At 39.5% G+C, this 15,155-nt stretch overlaps 2 protein-coding genes across 3 annotated transcripts; one reads left to right on the plus strand and one right to left on the minus strand.

Annotated features, from left to right (window-relative positions):
• Positions 1-1,475: 1,475 nt before the first annotated feature.
• Positions 1,476-13,724, minus strand: LOC113032041 (sulfotransferase family cytosolic 2B member 1-like). The gene is made up of 6 exons (XM_026184688.1): positions 12,712-13,724; positions 10,537-10,745; positions 10,322-10,448; positions 10,141-10,235; positions 9,580-9,760; positions 1,476-1,983 (listed from the first exon to the last, which is right to left on the minus strand). The coding sequence occupies exons 1-6, from the start codon at positions 12,845-12,847 to the stop codon at positions 1,868-1,870; spliced, it is 864 nt and encodes a 287-aa protein (XP_026040473.1). The 5' UTR covers positions 12,848-13,724; the 3' UTR covers positions 1,476-1,867.
• LOC113032040 (uncharacterized) lies at positions 3,070-8,926 on the plus strand. 2 transcript variants are annotated; one of them, XR_003273839.1, is made up of 2 exons: positions 3,070-3,685; positions 4,115-4,210. XR_003273839.1 is itself a non-coding variant. In XM_026184686.1 (2 exons), exon 2 carries the CDS (start codon positions 7,426-7,428, stop codon positions 8,713-8,715), a length of 1,290 nt encoding a protein of 429 aa, XP_026040471.1. In that variant the 5' UTR covers positions 3,070-3,685; positions 7,024-7,425; the 3' UTR covers positions 8,716-8,926. The 2 variants fall into 2 exon arrangements, 1 of the variants encoding a protein (XP_026040471.1); XM_026184686.1 differs by lacking the exon at positions 4,115-4,210 and adding an exon at positions 7,024-8,926.
• Positions 13,725-15,155: the final 1,431 nt, after the last annotated feature.

A 15,155-nucleotide genomic window follows, 5' to 3' on the forward strand; every position in this document is an offset into this window, starting at 1 on the left:
CATGTCTGATGCCATATTAGAAAATATTTTAAATGGGTTTAAATGTGAGGAATTGAAGGAATGTCGAATTGTGCTAGATTGTTAGGAGTGTATGTATCATTCTTGATCCAATCCTGCACAGATCCTGTTTGATCTGTTTAGTGTTGAACAATTGCATTTTATTTGTGTGTTTGTGTGAAATTTTAATAATAAATGTACAGTTTTGTGTTGTTTTTTGTTGTTGCTTGCCCTTTCTTACTTGTAAAATGAAAGCAACATTTCATTTTGTATTTGAGTTTTTAAAATAAATGCTGTTAAAAATTTATATATTTTCAGAATAAATTATTAATTAATTAAACAAAATGTACAAATATGTTCATTTATCTTAAAATAGATACTTTTAAAAAAGCTAACTTTTCTCCACTGTTGTCTCCCATTTTACTGTTTTGTTGTTCAATAGTTTCTAAAAGGAATATGATTTGAATAACACTGAACGTTCTAATCTAATAAAATTTGTGCACATTTGGCTCAAATTCGAGCTGGATCAGGTATTACGAGACTCCTCATCTGGTACTGATCTGGTGCATTATGAGTAGATGAAGTGCACGCTATGTGGTGCAAAGTCTGTAATCGCTCATGTAATGTTTAACTATATTTTTTGATTGCCAATTACACTGAGTTCCAGGTGTACTGAGCCTTTTCTTCATTTAGTCCAAAGTTGAGGTAAACAAAGAACAAGTGTGCAATCTAGGAGTTCACAGGGTGCAGTAAAGAAAATGTCCAAGAATGACCATACATAACAATAAATCTAAAATCTAGATTCTAGACTGTTCTTGTAACACGTTTTCCTTTAAAGTTGCCCTGCATTATTTTTTTAATTAAGTATATTACACTTAAAGTAATAACACCTGGTTTACATTAAGAGCAACTCTAAATAAAAGCATCTCTGCTATGGCTGTGGAAAAGCCATCATTTATCAGTGAAGGCTGAGACTACATCAGATTATAAATTCTTACACCAATTTTATTAGCCTAAAAAGAAATGGTCCTGAAAAAAAATGGTTTTTTTAATCTGAAGGACTTTACCAACATTTTTCAGTACATTCAGACATCAGATTTATATTTTTACTCCTCTTGCTAGGCATCATTTCTGTTAAATTATCACACAAATAAGCGATAACCTGTATTTTATGATTAAATAATACCAAAGTAACAGAAATTAAGTATTCACATAGTACATTTTAGTGCATGAGTTTAGACTCACTGGGCAAATTATAATTTTTTACTTTTTTTTTTTTTTTAAAGTTAAATCTAAAGTAGTTATTCAATTCCCCCCTCCAAAAAATAACATATTAAAATAATGAAGATGTAAATAATTATTAGAGATAAAAATAAGTTAAAAAGTGCTTACTAAAAAATGACAGATTTCAGCATATTATGTGGACTGGAAAATAAAATTAAAACAGCAGTATAGAGGTATAAAAATCTCACTTTAATTTGTGAGGAATTCAAATGTTGCAACAGTATTTCCTTGTGGGTAAATCAGCACAAATTGTACAATCTTTAATGTCCAGTGCTTGTGGCTTCAGATTTATATCAGGATACACTAAATATTTTGTCAAGCTAGTTTTATCTGTATCTATAAATAGTCTCCATTTAATTTAAAGCATGCCAGTTATGAGAACTTTAATGGACTCAGTGAGGCTTCTGAATCCTGGTTTAATTGTATTAGAAGACATGTGAATAAATGTTGCTACTTCTAATGCTATTTACTCATGGTCCTAATATTGAAACCATAAATAAGTTTAAGAATATTGGCTCAGTTAGCATGAATTACTTGGTCTGAAATAACAGGCCAGGATTTTTGCCACTCCTGATCTCTATGGTGGTCAATCCAGGCTCCATGGCAGAGAGAAGCTCTCACCCTCCAGCTCTTTGGAAATCACAGAGGTGAATCGGGTCAGTTGCTCTGAGCTGAAGTGGTTTTTCCAGTCTCCAGCAATACCTGACAACAAAAACATGTCAAGCTTGAGTCACATAAACATAAAAACATCTGATGAGAAAAGAAATTGATTCTGGGAAGAAATCTAAAAATACACTTGTTATGATATTTTGATACCACGGTAAGCATTTACAGGAGATTGTTTTATACAGAAAAGAGTTGCTCAATAAGGCCCATCTACTAGTTGTTTTTCTCTTTCTCTGTGACCCAAGAATTAATGTGAGACTCACAAGCTGGTACCTCAAGGTCGAAAACACCACAGAGATGAGACCACTTCCTTACTCCCATCCTCCCTTTTTCTTTATCTCCTGGAAAAGGCTCGTTAAAGGCTAGGTGGTTTGTTTCAGAATTCACTGATGAAAGAACTCTGTATTCTATGTCTAGGAGTGTATTTTGCTGGGATGATCATAAATTGTAGCTGAGCTGATAAACTACACACAGGATACTTCTTTGCTCACAAGGCAGGAAGACGTTTCCTTATTTGGGCTGTACCGGTTTGAACTGGGAAAGCTGACACACGAACCTTTTTTCATCTATATAAACTGCTGTGTATCAAATAAACCTTTGAGTCGATTGGGAAGGCAACCTAAAGCAGTCTCTGTTTTCTTGTTCTCCCAAGCTGCTCCCGAGCTCGTACTAACACGCTGAATGGCATACCTGAGTGTTACTTTAAATAATTAGGAATCTTAGAAGGAAAGGACAGAACTCTGCTTATCGCTCACGCCACGGAGGAAACCCGGGAAGGCAATTTCCTTCAATTTTGGTGTCAGAAGTGGGATTACTGACAGAAGGTAAATATGCGTCTTTCATATTTATATAAAGACCTATTATACCTCTCTCAGTGATCGATCCATAAAAAAACGGGATATGCTGACGAAGTTTCACTTAGTGATCCAGAGAGATACACTGACTGACTTCCTCAGTCCCCGAATAAAGTAAATTAACCCTTGTGTGGTGTTGGTGGACACAGGAAGTTGCCTGTTGTCTTGAATATTTTAAGTTGCTCACTCAGAAAGAGTGACACAGGAAGTTGCCTGTTGTCTTAAATACTTCTCGTTAAGTGAGAAGTTGCTCACCAAAGAGTGACACAGGAAGTTGCCTGTTGTCTTAAATACTTCTCGTTAAGTGAGAAGTTGCTCACCAAAGAGTGACACAGGGAGAAGTTGAACGGGTCTCACAGACCCGATTACCATACAAGGGTTAAAAGCAGTAAATTAAAAGCAGAAAGACACAGGAAGTTGCCTGTTGTTTTACGAGAAGTTGCTCGTTAAGCGAGAAGTTGCTCGCTAAGTGAGAGTTGCTCACACAAACAAAAAATTGCTAGCAATAAATTTAAAGTGACCTCAGCTGTGCCGCAGCGAAAATACTAACCTAAATCCTCCTAGCGTGTAAACCCCTCTGGAAATCACTGAACATGGGTCAGAATTATTCAAAGACCACAGACAGGTCCGATAAAAAAATCTAAAGTACCTGTAAAACCAAAAATTAATAAAATACAAAATAAAGTCTCAAATAACGGCTCAGTATAACTCCCATTTCCGGTTACGTGTAACCTACGTCCGCGAATCGGTGAAGACGTCCATGATCACGTATCCAGAACATGCGGGAGTGCTTATGTGACTGACTTTGTTTACAACTTAAGAAGTTCAATGCATTCTAATTTCTTTTCGGAGCCTTATCCCGAACGATTATCGCCAGAAAACAGGTCAGTAGAAATGTTGAATATCATTTGTGATAAGAAAAGTAGTCCTGTAGAAAATATATGATAGAATGCCGCGACGTGATGCATCAAATGTTACCGCTATGGACAAAAGGAGGGTAAATAATGACAAAATCACCAATTTCTTTAAGAATCTAAAGAAATTCCTGCTAACAATGTCCAGAGACAAAAGTGACTTAAATGCAGTAACTATGTGTAAACAGAAGCCTGATGAATCTATCCTAGTATTCATAAAACGCTTTATGCACTGTTGGACAAGCTAGAGGTGCAAATTTAGCTCAGTTTTCCAGCAGCCGCAGACACCCAAAGCAAAAATGAATTTGTGTATTTAATTTAACATAAAGGGTGAAATGTTTGCTGACACTGATAACAGCTTATGTTTTCTCTGCCCTATGTACCGACATGATGGAGAAGGAACATCCTCTGTGTCAGCTGGACCCTCAGCAGAGAATGAACTCAACATCCTTTTTGTCCGGTACTCTATGTCACACACTGTGCCAAAAAAAAAAACGTGTACAGACGCCACTAACAGGTAATCCCATGACTGGGAGCCACACTTTTGTTTCTCTCACACTGTTCAACAACATGATAACTGTTCACACAAGTGAAGGTCAAACAGTGATTTTGTCACATAACTCAGACATAGTTTATGACATAACTACACCATGTCGTCACATAGATCTAACCTACCCTATCCACTGTACTATTTCTGCACTTACGTTGCCAGCTGAATACCAGAATATGACATTGTGGTCTAAAAGTGAGAATGATATAGGATTTATTGACTGCATACCTTATCACGCACAGCTAAAAAAAAAACAAAAAGCGAGTATATGTCAGGCAATGTCCCCTTTCCACGGAAAAAGCCGCAGCCCTAGATGTCATGATAGGAGATTTATTGACTACAGGAGTAATAAAGCCCACACTCCTGTCAATCCTGTGCCAAAGCCTAACAAACCTGGCGTATGGCGTTTCATACAAGACTTAAGGCAAATTAATGCAGTCAACATTCCTCTGCCACCTCTCGTTTCAGATGTTCACAGCATATTGACATGCATTGCATACACATTTTCCCGTGGTGGATTTATGCTCCGCTCCTTTTTCTCATGAAGACACACAGCCGTTATTTGCATTCACACATAGAAATAAGCAGTACACTTGGACTCGTTTGCCCCAAGGCATGATGGACAGCTCTGCTGCTTTCTCAATGGTGCTTCACTCCTCCAGGGCTGCACCCTGATCCACATGTGGATGACCTCCTCCTCTGTGCTGAAAGTGAAAAACTATGTCAAACTGCTACACACATGCTTCTCCAGCACCTCCAAAAGACTGGCCACAAAGCATCAGCAAAGAAAATGCAGTACTGTCAGACTTCTGTTCAATATTTGGGATTCACACTGTCTCACGGAAAACGTTCCATGACTGCAGACAGGGTCAAAGCTGTGACCTCTGTCCCTCGTCCCACTACACAGGAGGAAATGTCGTCCTTCTTAGGCATGGTGAACTATTGCAGACAGTGGATACCAGACTGTTCTTTTCATGACCACATTCTGCGTGACTGTTGTAAAAAAAGACAAGCCTCCTCGAATACTGTGGTCCACAGAAATGACTGCCTCTTTCAATGCATTACAGGGAGTGCTGACCTCCGCCACTCAAAGGTGCTGCCTGAATTGTTCAGGAATGCCGGCCTGCCTGAGGGCAGTAGCAGCTTGCTCTATCATGATAAGGGACTGCGGGAAGCTCACACTCTCACATGACACTATTCTACACACCAATCACCAGGTCACGACCATTGTAGCAAACATAACTAAACAACATATGCAAATCTCACTATAAAAGCGAGCAGCACACCTGATTCGCCAGCACATTTATTGATCCTATGCTGTGTTCTTCTGACCGACAGGATGGCTCAGACAGGCTTGACGTTCATGACTGCATGACACGTATACAGGAATCCACAGCACCACGTCCAGATTTAGAGCAAACACCTATCCCAGACTCAGCTACGGTTTATGTGGACGGGTCCTGTTCAAGGCCGAATGACAACTCATTTCTTTGTGGCTATTCAGTGGTAACAGTGCCTGACATCATACTAGAGGCTCACTCATTACCATTTCACTCAGCACAAAAAGCAGAGCTCATGGCTTTAATACGCGCCTGTGAGCTACATTTGGATAAGCATGTGACGATTTACACAGACAGCCGCTATGCATTTGGCGTTGTGCATGACTTTGGCACATTGTGGAGACAGAGAGGATTTAGATCTGCTGATGGAAAATAAATTGCTAAATTCTGATTTTGTTCAAAGACTTTTTCAGGCTATACAGCTGCCATCGGCCGTTGCAGTTGTAAAAACGAAAGGACACAGTACAGCTGACACAGACGAAGCAACAGGTAATGCCTTAGCAGACGTGACAGCCAAGGCTGCAGCTGCATCACAGCTCCCACCGCCGCAGGAAGTATTATCTGTGCCCCTACAGCTGCCACTTGTTACACTCCCAGACTATTTAGACACAAATGTTGATTTAAAATTCATACAAGAGCAAGCCTCTGCATGTGATTACACCTATTGGGAGAATAATGACTGTACCTTAGATGACAGAGATGGCTTATACAAAATCTTAAGGGTTTGATTGCCCTCCCATATTCCCTGATGCCAGTCCTTGCCCGACATTTTCACTGTGTGAGTCATGTCGGACAAAGAGGGGTAATAGGGGCAATAAAATTAAGATTTGTAATTGAGAAAACATCACATGCAGTAAAAAGCATATTAGCAACCTGTCTAACATGTGCGCGAACTAATGTAGGTAGCTCAAAAGCAAAACATCAGCATTTACCACAACCAGATTTTCCATTTCATACATTACAAATTGATTTCACACATATGCCAGCACAAGGAAGCATCAAGTACTTACTGGTAATAGTGGATCAATTTAGTAAATGAGTAGAAGCTTATCCAACCTCAAAAGAAACTGCAGAAGTAGTCTGTCAAAAGTTGAGCAATGAAATAATACCCAGATTCGGAATACCTCACCAAATTAACAGTGATAGAGGATCTTCATTCACATGAGAAGTAATTAAAACATGTGCTAAAACTTTAATGACCTGGGTCAAATTACTTACTCAAGTCCTGTGTGAGATTAGAATGACTCAATCTGCAGTAACCAAATTATTTCCATTTGAAATAAGACTATTTCCAAGACCATGGTCAGCTTCCAGAGGGGCACCGCTAGTAGAAGGTGATGTATATTGCATTGTCCACTGATGTTCACAACCTGGTAGAAAAACTGAATAATAACTATCAGAAAGTTTGTCTCTCTCAGCTTTTCCCCTCCACAGTTCCACCAGTGGAGACAAGGAGACGCATGTTGGAGAAGCCACTAAAACCAAGGACACTCTGGGAGGCCGCGTGTTCCAGCCCCCAGGCTTTACTGGCAGTGACGAAGAACCAGCATCCTCACAGACGGACAACCTCAGTGGATTCGTGCCAGCAGGGTTAAGACCAGCCCAATCGGACCATCTCAGGCGTCGGATCAAGCAGACGACATCTCCGGCGAGCCAGCGCCCGGAACTAGAGCAAATAAACACACGGGTAGACGACATCTCAGGCGAGCCAGCGCCCGGATCCAGTGCACACACGCAATCACTGATTAAGACACAACGTCTGAAAGAACAACAACAAGGTACTCAAACATCCAGCAGGAACAGAAAGCCAAAAGTACCACATGATGTCTAACCTGATAAAGCCAGACTCATTTCATCCTGATAATGGAGAAAATGAAATGCCCATTGTCATCATACGACGCTTATTCAATGTCTCTCGAACCTGGGACCAGGCCAGGAGACAACTGAAGAACTGTTTTTCTTATATACTTTCTTATATATTTAGGTTATTTATTATATCTATCGCATTAACCTTAGGATTTCTCTTTGCTATTTTGTATTGTAAACTGCAACCATGTTCACATTTCTGCAGGTCATATTTTGCTGACTATACCTCATGCTCCATTTTGCAAGACACCTACTTAATGCACTCCTCACGCTCCCTAAAATCAGTAAATAGCAACATAGACGCCACTAATAAACCATCTTATGCGCCCTCTAGAACAGGAGCTAACGCCTGGTATGAAAATGCCAGAACAGCCGCTCGTGATTTAGGAAACAGTAACTGTTATGTCTGTTCAAAGGCTAATCCAGAACAGGTAATAGTAGGATACCCCATATCCGGTTTCCCCCTCACTGAGGGACTAGAGAAAATCGGTGGAGATAATGCTCTCTTTAAAGACGCTTTACAGTTGACTCTGAGCCCTCTCGACTGCCTACTTAGACACACACACACACCAACTAACCCTGAGACTCCATTAGGCGAATTATTGAAGTTATCTAATGACACCGCAGGGACCTGCGCCCCAATGAAACGCCCTAAGAATAGGTTGAAGCCCTCACTGCCCTTAGGACAGATCCCTCTCCATTTTAATACTAGTATGATATGTCTGCGCAGACTAAAGTTAACTGGCCCAGACACACACATAGATTATACAAAGGATAACTACACATTCTTCTCTGACTCCCCAGGTGCACGCTGTAATGAGACATGGCTAGCTGTCTCTATGGCTGAAGTTTTATCATATCTGGAGGAACACACACACAGTTCAAGTTCGAGCAGAGAATCGATCATTGTTCCCCCAGAGGGTGTCTTAAATGATACTGACTGGGGGGAGTTAGTTAAATCACACATGGTCACGCGCCTAACTAGACCAATCCCACATGCTTATTGGTTGTGCAATAATACCCTTAGATTAGCTTTACCTGTTAATTGGACCGGTACCTGTGGTTTAGTAACCGTTGATGTATGCTGTACTTTCACACAAGCTATGAATAAACTTGAAGCATTGCAGATAGAACTAATTGCCAATGCAGGTCACGGTCAGTGGCTACATAAGTGGCTACAGGACACGTTTGGAAGATGGAAGAAACTAATTGTAGCCTTTGTAACCGTTGCAGCATGTTTTTGATGATTATTGTCTGTTGTGTGATACCATGTATACGCTCTCGGAATTTTTGATATTAAGCTTGCTCGAAGGACCAGTTACAGTTATGATTTGTTTCACATTTATGATTTATCTTTATATTATGTTATTACATTCTGTCTTTATACTATGTTATCATTACATGATAAAAGGGGAGAACTGTTATGATATTTTGATACCACGGTAAGCATTTACAGGAGATTGTTTTATACAGAAAAGAGTTGCTCAATAAGGCCCATCTACTAGTTGTTTTTCTCTTTCTCTGTGACCCAAGAATTAATGTGAGACTCACAAGCTGGTACCTCAAGGTCGAAAACACCACAGAGATGAGACCACTTCCTTACTCCCATCCTCCCTTTTTCTTTATCTCCTGGAAAAGGCTCGTTAAAGGCTAGGTGGTTTGTTTCAGAATTCACTGATGAAAGAACTCTGTATTCTATGTCTAGGAGTGTATTTTGCTGGGATGATCATAAATTGTAGCTGAGCTGATAAACTACACACAGGATACTTCTTTGCTCACAAGGCAGGAAGACGTTTCCTTATTTGGTCTGTACCGGTTTGAACTGGGAAAGCTGACACACGAACCTTTTTTCATCTATATAAACTGCTGTGTATCAAATAAACCTTTGAGTCGATTGGGAAGGCAACCTAAAGCAGTCTCTGTTTTCTTGTTCTCCCAAGCTGCTCCCGAGCTCGTACTAACACGCTGAATGGCATACCTGAGTGTTACTTTAAATAATTAGGAATCTTAGAAGGAAAGGACAGAACTCTGCTTATCGCTCACGCCACGGAGGAAACCCGGGAAGGCAATTTCCTTCAACACTTTTGATAGAAGATATGGAAACTCGCCTTTTCTTAGAAAAGGAGACTTGTCACTGTCCATGTACACCTTGGGGATTAGACTGAAGTTGGACATGTTGTTGTTCTGCATGCTCTTGAAAGAACAATGCTCTGCTATCTTCTGAATGACTTCCTCAGTCAGATTACAGCCCAGAAAATCGGAGATATGCCTGAGTGATGCAGGCAGGTCCTGGAAGAAACACGGTTGTTATATTATGTGAAACAGTGTGTGTTTTTCAAATTTAGCTTTTAATGAAAGCTCATTCTGAAGTCATTTTAAGATCATACTTTGAAAGGTCAGCGATTTGAGTGATTTAAGCTTCACATTTTTGGCACGATAAAAAGTCTGAGTTTTATTAGTTGAATACTATACGTCCAAACGTAATATGAACTTTGAGGGTTTTTTTAACAGCAAGAATATTAAAATAACCTTTTCTATTGGGAATATTGCAGACATACTGACAACACAATACTCGAAGATAAAGTGTTCTGTACAGTGATCTGTTATGCTTTCCTTTCATGGAAAACAATGGAAGACGTTGTTAACAAAAAAATTTTTAAGTGTTTTACCTGAACCATTTCTTCGTAGGTAATGTACATTATTCTGTCTCCTAGTTCACTGTTTCTCCAGCTCTTTACGTGGTCTGTCCATTTTCCAAACATCACTGCAAATAAGATAGAAATTGGCAAATCATTCACATGCAACCACTCTTCTACTGGTGATAATAGAAGTGCAGTTTTGATCTCTGACCTTTGCCCTCAAGAAATTTATCCATGAACTCATCAAAGGTTCCTGGATCCTCAAGGAAGCCAGCCATCTGGTGGAAGTAGTATGAAGACACCATGATGTCCTTTGGGTTCCTCATGACGTAGATCACCTACAGCAGAAAGAGTGCAAAAACATAATGAGTGTAAAGTCTCTTATATAATCAGGAATGAATTGGGAATATCACACAGAGTCATTACCTTTGCTTTGGAGGCACAGAAGGAAGGGGGCATGAGGCTGTATGGAAAATGTGAGACCAGTGCCCGTGGAGATGCCAGCTTATCCACCACCCGTGCCAGTTGTTTCTCTTCTAGCCATGGGACTCTCTCCCAGTTAGGAATGGTATGGATGGGGGTCAGATCCCCCCCATTCAGCACCAGTGGGAGGATCTCCTGCATCCAGATTGTACCTGAAGAAATAACAGTGAAATAACAATCTGTATTGGAAACTATGCCCGGGCTCAGGAACCCTTCTGAGAAACAATGCCATTGAACACAGTTTGTCATTGCACCACAACTTCAAAACAACATCCTGCCCTGCAAGGGAAAAAAGATCCAGAAAGGCTGTTGTCTTCTTTGAGGCTGACTTCATCTAACAAAGACTTAAGTGAAAGATTTTCCAGAGGTCTGACAAATCAAAATTTGAAAGGGTCGTCCAGATGATTCAACTTCTTTGACCAAGTATACGTAAAGCATGTGTACTTATACTGGATGTAAATGTACCCTCAGTACAAAAATAAAAAAAAACAGCTCTTTGAAAAACATTTCTACCAGCTATTTTTGTGCTAAGCTAACTCAGCCTTACATTTGTTGCTGCTGCCTGCACTGTAGATGGGTGACTTTGCATCAACATGTAAACAGAAAAAATTTATGTAGCCCAACATTACATTAGGATTTAGTAGGTGGGGGAATGCTAAGATCTGTTGGAGTGGTGGGCATAGGGAAAAGAATCACATAAGAACAATTCCCAATGTGAGCTCCAGTAGGATTTTTCTTTGAGTACATGCTGTGATCAGCTAAGGTATGCTGCTGCTCTGAGATTCACTGTTGTTTATGGATTTAGCCAACAGAGATGCTAGATGTTACAGAGTATGAAGCTGCTATAAACGTCAAGCTCAGTGAGTGGACTACTAATAATATTCCCACCATCATTGTCTGTTAAACTGACCATGAAGCCCACAGTCTGCTCTTTACCAGTCCTACAAGGTGCATTATTACAAACAGTAAGCTAACTTGTTGAGCCTTCACTTAACTGCATAGCATTTTCATGCAACCTCTGAATGGGATACAGAGAGTATACTCCAGTTTGTTTTTTAAATAAATAAGGACATTATGTATAATCTCTGAATTTCAAGAAATTCCCACTTTCCCCCCTGCTGTCCTGTCTTACAGCTGAGTATGAAGTGGTGGGAATGAGAATCAGCACCTCTAAGTTTGAGAAAGTTGGCAGAAATGGCCTTTCTCTGAAGGGAGGCTGGTCTCTCCATTAGAGATTGTGCCTCAGGGTAGAGCTGCTACTCTTCCATACTGAAAGGAGCCAGTTGAAGTAGAACCTTCTACTATAAAAGCATGCTGTAATAGCTGCAGTGTGTGGTTTAGCATTATGTTGCTGAAATATGCAAGACCTTCCCTGAAAAAGATATTGCCTGGACGGCAGTGTATGTTCCTCTGAAACCTGTATATCCTTCTGAGACCAAGCCGGTTCATTTATGTGCTCTGTAATGGATATTTGCTTTTGGTCTATATCGTTTGACTTATTTGAGCTACCCTCCTAAGCCCTGATGTGCTTATTAGAGGAGTTCCTCTCCAATGGTGGGTGGTCCCTTTAGGCCAAAAAGGCAGGATATCACAGAAAAAGAGGCAGAAAATCACAGAAAAATTAAACTAAAAGTTACTTTTCTGCTCTGAAGGCACCTTTCCAGATGTGCAAGCACTCACTCCATAAGCACAGACCCCCACACCTTCAGATATGCAGGCATTAATTTGAGGAACATTTTTCTGAAACCATTCCACAACTTGTGAATGCTGTTTTCAGAAAGGAACCGCTGCCTAGCGTCATTTTTGAGAAACTCTGCCTCTCTGAGATGATCTTTTGATTCCAAGTCATGTTGCTGACGACCTGTCGCTAATTAACCAAATAAGTTTTGAAATGCTCCTCCATGTGATTATTTTTAGTGTCACTTCCCTTTTCAGTGTTCTTTTGCCCAAATCTTAGCTTTTTTGAGATGTTTTGCTGCCATCAAAACAAATTTCTTAAATATACAGGAATAAATTCCTCCATATATAAAATGTGGAAACTAAAGCTTATCAACAAAAACCATCAGAGACAACTAGAAAAGCTAAAAAGCGACAACAGATATGAGAACAAACACATACCTGACTTCGGATAAGTGATGGCAAACACATCAGTGTCTTCCACACAGAAATTTTGGGCATACTCCAAGCTCTCCGTGGTGTGGGCCTCCAGGGGCAGGAGGAGACCGTGGTACTTAATGTACTCAGTGGCAGACATGACAGTTCTCTGGATGAGTGAGTCTTCTGTACTTTTCTCCTATCCTTCGTTAGAGACTTTCTCCTGTTACGTAGTCAGTGCCCTTTCCCTGAGCACCTCCTTATTTAATAATCTAGTTGGCATGATTGGACCATTCTCCCCCAAGTACGTATACCTTCCTGAAAGGGAACTTTGTATTCCAAACTGCTTTTATATTTCAGAGGTTGAAGCCAAGACCTAATGACCACGGGTTGGTCTCAAATAGTATACTGTCTTTTTATTCGATTACTCTTGGCTTTATGTAGTAAAACTGACTTAAAGAAAATAAAACATAAACAACCTCATGCTGCAGACATTACTGACTGGTCATAGGTTTTGAAATTTTGTTGGGTTGTAATCATCAAGTTATGTTCTCCCTTTCTGTGTCTTGACATAAAGTTGGAGTGATTCCGTGTTAGTATAATGCCTGGCTTGATATGACTCACTGGAATTCACAACCGCAGCAAAGTAGCACGACAGTGTAAACACTACAGCGTTGTTCAGCAAGCTCGTAAAAGCAAGTAGTGTGTGTGCCTGTGTTTATGTCTGTGTCTGTGACCATTGTGCCTTTTCAACAATGACAGCTTTATTGGACTCAAGGGACAACAAATGAGAGACAGAAAAAAATTGGGCCGTGTGAGCTGAACTAGCAAAAAATGAGTGAATACCATTCGTTTTGTACGTCCTCCTTTTTATTCAGTTTTTTCTTACCGAAAAACAATCCTGCGTGAAAAATGGGCTCCTCTCCTTGATGACCTATTTGTCCACATGTGATCTTTTTATTAGTATACTGGATCTGACTGTATTAATGGAAAAAGTTTCACACCAGTAGTTCTTTAGTTTATAAAGAAATACAAGTTATCCTGCATTTGGAGTGAAAGTTCAGGAATGTGTTATTCTTTGCTTGTTCCAGATACAAATTTGATTACTTTCAGATTTTTGCAGCATTCCTGGCTGCTAACTCTTTGCAGAAGACTCACTGAAATTTTGATTCATATAAGCATGGTGTGTATTTTCAAAATACAGAAAGTAAAGTTTTAAATATTATAGGAGTTCTGTCTTTCATCCCAAAGACAGAATTCCTAAACACAAACTTAATAACGTAGTATATGCAGTGTTGGGAAGGTTACTTTTAAAATGTATTCCACTACAGATTACAGAATACATGCCCCAAAATGTATTTTGTAACGTATTCCGTTACGTTACTCAATGAGAGTAACGTATTCTGAATACTTTGGATTACTTAATATATTATCATGCTTTTTACAACTGCATGAATGTACTGTTGCTGTGTGATTTATTACTATTACTGAAAGCCCACGGCTGATTTGGTGCAACATTTGTTGGATATGGTTCATTTAAGACAGACAATTGCTTTAGTCTACCCAATGTGTGGGCTTCCAACCCCTGTGGTCTGACATGTAGGAATGTGTTTGCATTTGTCTCCAGGATACAGTTCATCATAAAATGTTGCTGTAAGCACACCTGTATATGCTAGCAGCTTCAAATCTGCATAGCTGTTGCATTTTAAGTTGAATATGCTTGCAAATAACTTTTCTCCAAAACATAAAAAGGCAAGGCATTTTCAAGCTTTGACTTGCTCCATAAAGTTAGCAAAGCATTTTTATATCTAATATCCTAGCTTTTTTTTCAGTCTACCATTGCAACATCCCAGAAGGATCAACTTGTGTGAGCTCGCCTGCTGACTAAAAGCTCCAGCTCTGTAATATATAAGTGGTGATTAGAGCACATTGAGTCACTATGTACACATAATGTACAGGCTTGAAAATCAGATTAGAGGAATGCAGAGTGGCTAAAGTAGCTTGATTCATTATGAGAGAAAAAAAGCAACCCCGTTACAGATATAGGGGAATGGAGCTTTATTTGTAGGCCTTATTTTTACAAAATCCAACAGAAATGTGTCTTTTCAAAGATTCATCCATCATTCTTGTTATTACAGCTACAGCTGAAATAAAAACAAGCCTGTGTGTCTATCATACGTCCGGAGAACAATATGATGTTTAGCATTTAAAATTTGACTACTATTTCATCAAAACTATAAAAGAAGTAAATAAGACAACAAGTTACTGTTAATGACTTTATTGATCTTCTTGTTAAAATTCTCAACAACAAATTAAATACAACATTACATCCATGTTAATTAAGATTGCAGTATCATAACTTTGTATTAGCAGAAACATGTGGACTGTGCCGTGAATGTGCTATGCTCAGTAACTTTAAAAATTGTACCAGTTAAATGTCAAATACATGCAGATCCAGAATATGGTGG

Source organism: Astatotilapia calliptera, chromosome 11 (genome assembly GCF_900246225.1).
Source record: "Astatotilapia calliptera chromosome 11, fAstCal1.2, whole genome shotgun sequence".
In the NCBI taxonomy this organism is placed as follows: domain Eukaryota; kingdom Metazoa; phylum Chordata; class Actinopteri; order Cichliformes; family Cichlidae; genus Astatotilapia; species Astatotilapia calliptera.

What these genes read in the sequence shown, in the direction of transcription:
- LOC113032040 (XM_026184686.1), top strand. Translation starts at nt 7,426, where the DNA reads ATGATGTCTAACCTGATAAAGCCAGACTCATTTCATCCTGATAATGGA.
- LOC113032041 (XM_026184688.1), bottom strand. Translation starts at nt 12,847, where the DNA reads ATGTCTGCCACTGAGTACATTAAGTACCACGGTCTCCTCCTGCCCCTG. An exon ending in TAAATTTCTTGAGGGCAAAG is followed by an intron (nt 10,236 to 10,321) that starts GTCAGAGATCAA and finishes TCTTATTTGCAG; the next exon opens with TGATGTTTGGAAAATGGACA. An exon ending in GTCTCCTTTTCTAAGAAAAG is followed by an intron (nt 1,984 to 9,579) that starts GCGAGTTTCCAT and finishes TTTTGTTGTCAG; the next exon opens with GTATTGCTGGAGACTGGAAA.